The sequence below is a fragment of the Mandrillus leucophaeus genome, unplaced genomic scaffold (genome assembly GCF_000951045.1).
Source record: "Mandrillus leucophaeus isolate KB7577 unplaced genomic scaffold, Mleu.le_1.0 Scaffold189, whole genome shotgun sequence".
NCBI lineage: Eukaryota > Metazoa > Chordata > Mammalia > Primates > Cercopithecidae > Mandrillus > Mandrillus leucophaeus.
Genome location: NW_012101909.1, coordinates 1084883 through 1096265, shown reverse-complemented (window position 1 = coordinate 1096265; position 11383 = coordinate 1084883). Strand labels below are relative to the sequence as shown.

General features: G+C 42.0%; 1 protein-coding gene across 1 annotated transcript in view; it reads right to left on the bottom strand.

Annotated features, from left to right (window-relative positions):
- Window positions 1-3460: 3460 nt before the first annotated feature.
- PSTPIP2 (proline-serine-threonine phosphatase interacting protein 2) overlaps window positions 3461-11383 on the bottom strand; it is a 56162-nt gene continuing 48239 nt past the window's right edge. The window contains exons 10-14 of the mRNA XM_011978088.1: window positions 10938-11034; window positions 10734-10815; window positions 9570-9604; window positions 7559-7616; window positions 3461-4314 (exon numbers count right to left, since the gene is read on the bottom strand). Coding sequence (XP_011833478.1) covers window positions 7567-7616; window positions 9570-9604; window positions 10734-10815; window positions 10938-11034 — 264 coding nt within the window. The 3' untranslated portion in view covers window positions 3461-4314; window positions 7559-7566. The remainder of the gene's footprint in view (window positions 4315-7558; window positions 7617-9569; window positions 9605-10733; window positions 10816-10937; window positions 11035-11383) is intronic.

Here is an 11383-nt window from a genome sequence, read left to right as displayed (position 1 = left end):
ACACACACACACACACACACACACACAGAGATTGGGTGGTTTAGACAACCAAAATTTATTTTCTCTCTGTTCCAGAGGCTGGAAGTCCAAGAGCAAGGAGAGCAAGGTGCAGAGTTGGTTTCCTCTGAGGCCCCTTTCCTGGGCTTGTCACTGGCAGATGGCCACCCTCTTGCTGCCTCTTCACATGCTCATTCCTTTGTAAACATGTGCTCCTGTTGTCTCTTCCTCTTCTTTTTTTTTTTTTCTTTCCTTTTTTTTTTTTTTTTTTGAGACAGAGTCTCCCTCTGTCACCTAGGCTGGAGTGCAATAGCGTGATCTTGGGTCACTGCTGCAACCTCCGCTTCCGGGGTTCAAGTGATTCTCCTGCCTCAGCCTCTTAGGTAGCTGGGATTACAGGTGCCTGCCACCACACCCGGCTAATTTTTGTATTTTAGTAGAGATGGGGCTTCACCATGTTGGCCAGGCTGGTCTCAAACTCCTGACCTCAAGTGATCTGCCAGCCATGGCCTCCCAAAGTGCTGAGATTACAGGCGTGAGCCACCACACCTGGCCTCTTCTTCGTCTTAGAAGAACACCAGTCACTAGGATTAGGGCCCCACCTCAATGGCCTCCCTTCAACTTAATCACCTCTTTAAAGGCTCTATCTCCAAACACGGTCAAATTCTGAAGTACTGGCTAGCAGTTGGGACTTCAACATATGAATTGTGTGTGACGGTGGGGTGCACGATTCATCCATAGCAGGGGGTGGAGGAAGGAGATGATGAATATCAGTTATGGATTTAGGATTATCTCTAAGACCAGGAAATATAGCTGGTCCTGCTAACTGTTTCATTTATATGTATGTGTGTTGGCTTTTGGAAGTTGGGACTTGAAGAAGTAGTGCTAGGATGGAGTAAAATGTGGGGTATGGATGCGTCTGAACCATGTGGGGGTCAGATGCTGTCAACGTTCCATCCACATCCTCTCAGTACCTCTCAATTCCTTAAACACACAGTTCCAACTGTCAGGAACTGTGTCCCTGCCTAAGGACTCTCTCAGACCATTCTCCAGCATTGGAGACAGTCCAGAAGTGCCAGGAAATTAATGCCTCCTGGGAGTATTCGCAACCAGTGACTGACAAGAGTTGGTGAATAAATACTCCAGCTCCCTTGCGGCTTAGGTCAATATCTCCTAAGTGTGTGTGTGTTCTTTTGGGTTTTTTTGTTTTTGTTTTAGCTTTTCTGTTGCCCGTGCTGGAGTGCAGTGGTGTGATCTTGGCTTACTGCAACCTCCACCTCCCGGGTTCAAGCGATTCTTCTGCCTCAGTCTCTTGAGTAGCTAGGATTACAGGCACGTGCCACCATGCCCGGCTAATTTTTTATTTTTAGTAGAGACAGGATTTCACCATGTTGGCCATGCCGGTCTGGAACTCTTGACCTCGGGTGATCTGCCCACCTCGGCCCCCCAAAGTGCTGGGATTACAGGCATGAGCCACCGTGCCTGGCCCCAATTTTGTGTTCTGCACTGTTTCCCGGGAGTCTTCAACAAGAGTAAGCTCCAGCTGCCTGCCATGTAGCTTACTTCATAATGCATGCTTTCTTTGCCTTTCTTCTTTTCCCTATCTCATGTCCCCACTTCCATACTGGTACTTTTTGGAAAAAGTACTTGCACACAAATCCTTATCTCAGGGTCTGCTTCTCATGGAACCCAAATTAATATACCAACAGTCTACAGAATAGCTCACATTTACTAAATTTAACACATGTACTCATTTGACTGGCTTCACTCACTTTGCACTTCTTATTTCTCTTTCAAGTGGTTGTTTCTCTAGCTATGTTTTCTTATAGGCCACTAATTCTTTCATTGTCACTACTACGTGCCAGGTGCTGGAGATACAGCAGGAAAAAGAATAGACAACGGCCCTGCTACCATTGGGGTTCCAGTCTAAAAAGGCAGACAGACTTTGAACAATTAATTTCAAAGGTGAATCATATCATAACAAGGAAAATGGAGGGGCAGGAGAGATACAGTAGTTGGATCCAACCTAGTCTGAAGGCAGAAGCGGTGTCTCCCAGAGGAAGTAACACTGCAACTGACCTCTGAAGGATTAGTGCAAAGTAGTTCGGCACCATCTCCATTTGGCTTCCCTGACCAGGAGTTTGTCTTTTTGAAGCCTAACAATCACAAATGTGGCAAGGGGTCAAATAAAGCTTGGAAGAGCGATATGGTCAACACAAAAATACGAAACAAATCCCAAATTACCAAGAACCTTTATTTAACCTACCAAACTAAAAGAGCAATAAAATAAAAATATTTTCCATCCACAAAACAGTTTTACATCAACTACACTGACCAATACAGAGAAAAGGGAAATCCCTGAGGAACTGCCAATAATAAATAATGTACTTAAAAATAGAATGTTCTGAGTGTGAAGGAACATTTCCTGAGCCCGTTCAGTTTGGAGAAGTTTGGCCCTTTGCAAAATTCAGTTTCTCAAAAGGATATCCAACTGATGCAAGTTTCCTGCCATGAGAAGAAGCTGTCATGTTCAGTGGCACCTTACATGAAAGGTGGGGAAATAGGCCGGGCGCAGTGGCTCACGCCTGTAATCCCAGTACTTTGGGAGGCTGAGGCAGGTGGATCACCTGAGGTCAGGAGTTCGAGACCAATCTGGCCAATATGGTGAAATCCCATCTCTACTAAAAATACAAAAAAATTAGCCAGGTGTGGTGGCAGGTGCCTGTAATCCCACCTACTCAGGAGGCTGAGGCAGTAGAATCACTTGAACCCGGGAGGCAGAGGTTGCAGTGAGCGAAGATTGCGCCACTGCACTCCAGCCTGGGGGACAGAGCGAGACTCTGACTCAAAGAAAGAAGGAAAGAAGGAAAGAAGGAAAGAAAGAAAGAAAGAAAGAGAGAAAGAGAGAAAGAAAGAAAGAAAAAGGGGGAGAGAGAGAGAGAGAGAAAGAAAGAAAGAAGGGAGGGAGGGAGGGAGGGAAGGAAGGAAGGAAGGAAGGAAGGAAAGAAAGAAAGGAAAGAAAAGAAAAGATGGGGAAATAATCAATCTTCTTTCAATCAATTTGTCCATAGTTCTGGAAAAGCTACTGCACAGAGCTGGAGAGGAAACTATTTGCTCTCTGTAATACTGGAAAACTGAGAGAGCTATTTTAACTTGTCAATAACCAAAGAGTACCATTTTCTCACAGTGCACAGATGTTGTACAAAAAGTACATGACTTCCCTGCTGTTTGTGAGTGAAAAAGGAAAACCCAAATATTTGTGAAAGTGTAAGACGGATGCATTTAAAATTCTGGGGTCTAGCAAGGGAAAGATTCTCTGTGAAGACCCAAAACTGAGGACTGGTTTTGTAACTCTAAAATGATCTTGAGGAATGGAATCAAAATATGGTATTTCATTGATTCCAGGATGTATTTTTTTTTCATACTTTAGCATCTTAAATTCAAATGGGCTTGGCCACCAATGGTATGTCACAAGTTTATTGGCAACTCCTCGACCCCACCTTCTTAGTGCAACATAAAATAATGGCATGTTTTACAATCAGTGGCTCCTTAGATTAGATTAAATATCATGCTGTGTAGTTCAGTACACACAGTGATCCACATAAAAATAAATCTGACATTTAAACCCTGGTGATTTTCCCAACTGAAAAAGTGCTGGCAAAAATATTTGGCATCTTAAATTTCAGCATAAGCATCACAACTTCAGGAAGGGTTAGAGGAATAGTGATGTGGGTTGGACTTGGGCTCTAGTTCTGGTTCTGTCCCTAATCAGCTAGGAAAACTGTAAGGAAATTAATTTCACACTTGTAGGCTTTGTTTCCTCATCTGTAAAATGAGAAAGTGTGATCAGGTGGCTTCTAAGTCTTCTAGCCAAAAAGGAAGGTAATTTTAAACCTTGCACCACTGAGGCTGTGTGTCGCCGTGGAAACTCCACAGCCAGGCTGCCCAAAGCCAAAGGAGCTACTACTGCAGCTGGTGGCTCAGAATCCTCTGCTGCCACCTCTGCTCCTCAAGTGGACACTCCAAATCCAGAAGTGGATTTCATGGTTCCCATGTTGAAAACCTAATTCATTCACAACCTGAGTAACTGGGAAAGAATAATTCTTCAGAATGGGGCAATATGTAAACTTCAAAAAACTGCAGAACTCTACTTGCTTATGTTGTCCTAAATGTCTACCATAAATTTTAAATCTCTAAAAAATTATAGCAAGGGTTCACTTCAAAGTCGTCATGACTGACATAATGTGGCTATAGGTCCTGCTGCTCTGAGTGCCCTTTCCATGTCATAGAAGCACTTGCCGGAAAAAGCTCTGGTTTCTGAAAGAAAATAACAAAGAAATTTCATATGAATGAACAGTGCTTGTCAACACTCTCTCCTACCTTGAGAGTATATTCAACAAGAATAAGGGTGCAGGCCAAAGAAAACAAATAGTGAGGAATGGGTATTCCAAGCAATGAGAAATGGAATGTGATGATACCAGCATTGCTTTGTGGTAAAAAATGCATACATTTACATTTTTATACATATTTTAAATTTGAAATTTTCAATCTATCTTTACCTAAACATGTTAAAATTAACAACAGGAATAGCAGCTAAAATCAGCAACTATAAAACAAATCACAAATTCCTAACTTTTCCTGTTTAAATTATTTTTTTCTTTTTTTGAGAGAGAGTCTTGCTGTGTTACCCAGGCTGGAGTACAGTGGCGCAACCTCAGCTCACTGCAACCTCCACCTCCCGACTTCAAGTGATTCTCCTGCCTCAGCCTCCCAATTGGCTGGGATTATAGGCACCTGCCACTGTGCCTGGCTAGTTTTTGTATTTTTAGTAGAGATAGGGTTTCACCGTGTTGACCAGGCTGGTCTCAAACTCCTGACCTCAGGTGATCCGCCCATCTTGGCCTCCCAAAGTGCTAGAATTACAGGCATGAGCCACCGTGCTGGGACCCTGTTTAAACTTATTTTCCAAAAGTTCACTCAAACTATTTTAATTGTTGTGATAAGTTGCTTAGTAAGTTACTCACTAAATTAGACTCCCTTCTTTAAAATTTTCTGAAATTCAGTATATGTTGTATATTGAATATGAATGTGTTATATACTCCCTTTTCTAAAATTTTCTGAAATTGATGTATATGTTGAACCCCAACTCATTGAATGGGCACAGATTCCAGTGAACTCCAGTGAAATGATATAACTCAAGTAAATGTGTTGGCACTAGCATCTTGCATTCAAACATCACACTCTTCGACTCTGAGGAACTATAGTTGTTGGGTCAAGTGGTACTAGTAAGCTACCAGAATATATTCTTTACCCAAACAAGTAAGGACAGAAAAGAAAGAGGTAAAAAATAAAAAGAAACACTTAGGACTGCCAATGGCCTGCCCATTATCTACACAGTGCTCCAGAGAGCAGGTGCCACCTCTGAATTCCAAGTCGTTGATTTACCAGGTTTCCACTCTACCTTCACTAGGGCCTTGTCCCTTTCCACGAGAAAGAGGAAGGCTTATGAAACGAAGAAGAAATGATGACTGTAAAGACTAGAATTTATTTGTAGATTTGTAGGTCCGAAGTTATATACAGTTAGAGAACAGGGTACTTTATGTCTTCAAGTTCCATATATTTTATAGCAAAGTTGCTTAAATATTAAATACATTAAGCAATTATGTTAAGCAATTTAAGGACTTATGTTTAAATATAATAGAAACTAGTTGGGTTTTTTTCTTTTTTTTTTTGACTGAGTCTTGCTCTGTTGCCCAGGCTGGAGTGCAGTGGCGCGATCTCAGCTTACTACGACCTCCACCTCCTGGGTTCAAGTGATTCTCCTGCCTCAGGGTCCTGAGTAGCTGGAGCTACAGGTGCCCACCACCATGCCTGGCTAATTTTTTGTAGTTTTTTGTTTTAGTAGAGATGGGGTTTCACCATGTTGACTAGGCTGGTCTCAAGTGATCCACCTGCCTCGGCCTCCCAAAGTGCTGGGATTACAGGTGTGAGCCACTGTGCCTGGTCATTAGCTGATTATTTTTATGTAATTAGGACAAGTTGGCATCTGTCCTAGATAGCCAGTTGGCTATAAGTCACAAAGTAGGTGTTTTTAGAGGACTGGAGACAAACAATGTTTGATGTGCTCACTTTGGTGGTATAGAACACTATAGAAAATCACCCTGGAGCACTGTTAAAATCTGTTTAGGTTCATAAAGGACAGTATATGTAACCAACACCAAATCAGGAAGCATGAGAGAGGGGCTGCTGCCTTTCTCAGTTGACTTCTGGCATCCCACCCACCCACTGCCTGCCACTTTGTCTTCTGACACTGTTATCCAGGGCATAAAGTAACAAGAAATGCAAAGACATGTAGTTCAGACGTGTAGCTCAGTCCACACTGAGATCAGGAATATGTAAGTGGACCAACTCTTTAAAACAGTTTTTAGTCAAAGTAGTAACACATTTTCATTGCAGACAAATTCAAAAACAGAAAGGAAAAACATTACCTGTTTAGGAATATATCTCTTCAGACCTTTTCTTTGCTCGTGTGTACCTATATAATTCTTTTACCCCAAGATAAGCCCATTGGGGTAAAAGAATGATACTTTATGAAGAGTTTCTTTTAGTATCGCTACTTTGGCTTCTGAGGCATTTCTTCACATCTGTGAAGAATGATTTTGACTTGGAGAACGTTCCAAGCACCTCAGTGCCTAAGAAAAAGAGTCACCATGCAGTATATCTTTGCAGGTGCAGTTGGCTTAGCAGTGTTCAGTCCTTTTCTAAGAAAAGCTCGTTCAGAGCATTGATACTCTGCAGGATGACCTCTGTGATGACCTTGTGTGTACAGTGAGTGTGATATCATTTGCACTTCTTATTTGACTTTTCCTCTTTTAGATGGTGGACAAGTAAACTAAAATCTAAATTACTTTAACAGTGAGGATGATGTGTGTTTTGTTGATGAGCACTGCCTTAAATCCAGGTGTGTAATAACTATAAAAGAGCTTAATAAGAGCAGATAAAGAGGGCCGGCGATGGTGGCTCACGCCTGTAATCCCAGCACTTTGGGATGCTGAGGCGGGTAGATCACTTGAGGTCAGGAGTTCAAGACCAGCCTGGCCAACATGGTGAAGCCCTGTCTCTACTAAAAATACAAAAAAAAATATTAGCTGGGTGTGGTGGTGTGCACCTGTAATCCTAGCTACTCAAGAGGCTGAGGTGGGAGGATCACTTGAACCCGGGAGGTGGAGATTGCAGTGAGCTGAGATTGCACCACTGCACTCCAGCCTGGTGACAGAGTGAGACTCTGCCTTGAAACAAACAAACAAAAAAAGCTGATAAAGAGTTACTACGGAATAATCAATGAAGGAAAAATAGCCTCATTTAAATAGGTATGGAGGGGTCTCCAGTCTGCTTCCAGCTGTGGGATCCAGAGAGGCATCCTGAAGGGACAGCATGCTGGCCAGTGTGCCTGCCTGATGCAAGGCCTTGCTAGTTTGTGGTGGTGTTATAAAGAAACTTCAAAGGCCTCAATAGCACAATTACCAGTCTACACGCGACTCAATTCAATAAAGGTTCTTACCATTGATGTTACTGATAGAGCAAACTGTAGTCATCAACCAAAGAGTAATCAGGATCATCTGCAAAAGGCAGAACACAGAAAACAACAGTAACATCAATTTTTCATAATCAGATCTCAGCCCTTTTCAAGCCAGGGCATCTCACTTAGAGATTCCGGTGACTACCATTTTGGAAGGAGAAAATAGATCTGCCAACAAAAACTATAAATGGCAGTCACTACTCCAAACCAGAGGACATTCTGGAAATCACTATGCTGACTTCTTTGCCCTCTTTCATCCATGCTCAGGTACAGTACCCACAGTAAAATCATATTTAAAAATGGACAGAAATAGCATCCTACATTACCAAAGGGTAATTCTAAAGCAATAAGAAATAAAAATCTTAAATCTTCATATTGTTCAAAGATAGAATTTCAGCCACTACATTTTTTTTCCATCGCTAAATTTTTAGTGAACTGTTAAGTACAGCATAAGCTGAACTCCTCCCTTATTGATAGGTTTTGGCTCTGTGTCCCCACCCAAATTTCATCTTGAATTGTATCTCCCATAATTTCCACCTGTTGTGGGAAGGACCCAGTGAGAGATAATTTGAATCATGGGGGCAGCTTCCCCCACAATGTTGTCATGGTAGTGAATAAGTCTCACAAGATCTGACGGTTTTATCAATGGTTTCTGCTTTTGCATCTTCTTCATTTTCTCTTGCCACCACTATGTAAGAAGTGCCTTTCACCTCCCACCATGATTCTGAGGCTTCCCCAGTCATGTGGAGCTGCAGTCCAATTAAGCCTCTTTTTCTTCCCAGTCTCAGGTACATCTTTATCAGCAGCATGTAAACAGATTAATACACTCATTCTCTTGAACATGGATAGGTATATCTTTTCTTTACTCAAATAATAAATATATGTTGAACACCTACTACGTACTCAGAACCGTGTCAAGTGTTGTGAGTAATACAGAAGACAAAGTTGTACCTGACCTCGGGATCTTATTAATATTCAAGGCCTACAACTAACGAGAGCTTGTTTGGAGTAGCTGCAGGGGAATGCAGCTATTTGTATACTCTTGACCAAAGACTGACCCTCCTCTATCAGGAATGGTCATGCTCTTTGAGCACGTAGCTTCCGCAGGGACGCACATGGACTGGTGAGGGAGGAAGTGGACACCCGCCTAGCCAGCCAGATGTGCCAAATCAACCCTAGCAAATAGGCTGACAGATGTTGCAGCCAGACTGCCCTCACATCCCATAAAACTAATAAGAAGTGCTAAGATGTGTACTTCTATCCCAGAGGTATCATAGGAGTTCAAAGAAAGAAAGAGACTACTGTGATTAGTGAAAGTTCTCATTAAAGATAACATTAAGTGACATGTTTCCTGACGTCCATGCCTTCTATAAATTGTATTTCTATGTAACCCAAGGGGAACTACATCTCAGTTCTGCTGTTCTCACAGTCCAAGTTGAAATAATCTTTTAGGTAAAATTTGCTTGCAATGAGTTTATTTTGGTATTTCAGTAACACAATTATCTTGGATAAGCTATAAAATAGACCACCAGTTATCATATTCCACTCTGTGACAAGTAGTATTATAGTAAGATTCTAATAGAGGCTCATTCCCTTGGGAATTTGATTCTATTTAATCCTTTCATTCCCTTTATTTCAAAGTTCTAGCTATTTAATTTTAAAGAAAACCCAATATAAAAATTTTATTGTTGTTTTTTGTTTGTTTCGTTTTGTTTTGTTTTTGACACAGTTTGACTGTGTCACCCAGGCTGGAGCGCAGTGGTGCAATCTCGGCTCACTGCATCCTCCACCTCCCAGGTTCAAACAATTCTCGTGCCTCAGTCTCCTGAGTAGCTGGGATTACAGGCACGCGCCACCACACCCAGCTAATTTTTGTATTTTTAGGGAGATAGGGTTTCACCATGTTGTCCAGGCTGGTCTCGAACTCCTGACCTCAAGTGATCCGCCTGCCTTGCAATATAAGAATTTCAAAAGACATTTTTTAGTGGCATACCTGGTGAGGTTTTAGGAATTGGGAGGGGTCCTCTCCTGTAAGAAATGAAAACCAAAGTATTTTAGATAAGTCCTTGTTATTTTTATAATTTTTTTACTTCTTGCTACAAGCCTATTGTACTCTAATCAGATCTGGTTTCTGCACTGGAGGGTCAAGAAAGCTCACCTAAAGCAAATGATCTGTAGCACTGACCTACGGAAATCTACGTTGCAGACGTTCTATTATGGCAAGAGGCAGCATGCACAGTGATTAGTAGCACAGAGCCTTATCCCCACAGCCTAGACTGGCAGGATTAAAATCTTAGCTGTGTGGGAAAGACTCCCTGGGTGCCTTGAACATCCACATCCTCATACGTAAAATAGGAAGTACAAACAGCTCCTACCTCACTGTGGGGATTAAATCAGCTAATTCACACTAACGGTTTTAAACAGTGCCTGACATGCTTCAATATTGATAATGATCATGCAATCTTTCCTAGGCACTCCTCATCTTTAATAAAACTGGAGTGAAAATTCAAAAGCTTAGACTGCAAGCTGACTATGTCAAACAGAAGTTTCTCTTCCCGCAGGATCCTTTACATGAACGGCAGCGAACTTTTTGAGTAAAGGGCCAAGTAGTAAATGATTTAGACTTTGCTAGCCACATACCATCTCTCTTGCAACTCTACTCATCTCTAGTGGCAAAGCAGCCATAGACAAAACCTCAGTGAGTGAGGGTGCTTGTGTGCCCATAAAACTTGATAGAGGAACACTGAAATTTGAAATTCAAATAATTCTCACATGTCACAAAATAGGATCGTCTTGACTTCTTTCCAGCCATTTAAAAATGTAAAGACTATTCTTAACTCACAGGCCCTACAAAAATGAATTTAACTCTCAGGGGCCATAGTTTGCTGACCCCTGCTTTCTACAGGCTGTAAGAGAAGTATAGGATTCATACATGAACAGTAATGATCAAGTTCAAGCATGATATACTCCTCCCTAAACTATGACTATTAAAATCCACTTAATATTTGTCCTAAAAATACTATTTCCAAAAAGCAAGCAGCCTTATTTAGCAGATGCAGTAGTAGATATATTCCAATTCTAGCAAGTCTTAGAACATTCATGATAACAATGTTTGCTAAAAGTAATTTTCTTCATGTGAAAAGCAGCTGGTTATTACCTTGCCAAATTAGGCCCTGTAGCCTTTCCTGGTGGGACTGCATTCTTCTGGGGGGAGTAGAAATTCTCATACATGATGGGTGCTAGGAGAGTCACCAAGAAACAGGACATGAAGAGGCAGGCGTCTTTCATTCTTAATGACATCTAACAAGAAAGGCTAATAGAATTGTGTAAATAACACTCCCCACCCCACCACCCCATTCACCTGGTGGAATCTGTCCAGTTTTGCGTTGATTCACAAAGTATTCAATGTCCTTCTGAATGCTGCACATTTCTAAACTCTTTCGGACTTGTTCGTACATCTAATAAAAAAGAAGGTCAATTAATAGGTAGAAGTATGTTGAGATAATTGTGACACAGCTCCTTAAAGACATGGGTTTGAGGCAGGGCGTGGTGGCTCATGTCTGTAATCCCAGCATTTTGGGAGGCTGAGGTGGGCGGATCACAAGGTCAGGAGTTCGAGACCAGCCTGGCCAACATAGTGAAACCCCATCTCCGTTTAAAATACAAAAAATTAGCCAGGTGTGGTGGCGGGCGCCTGTGGGGAGGCTAAGGCAGGAGAATTGCTTGAACCCAGGAGGCAGAGGTTGCAGTGAGCCAAGATCGTGCCACTGCACTCCAACCCCAGGCGATAGTGCGAGACTCCATCTC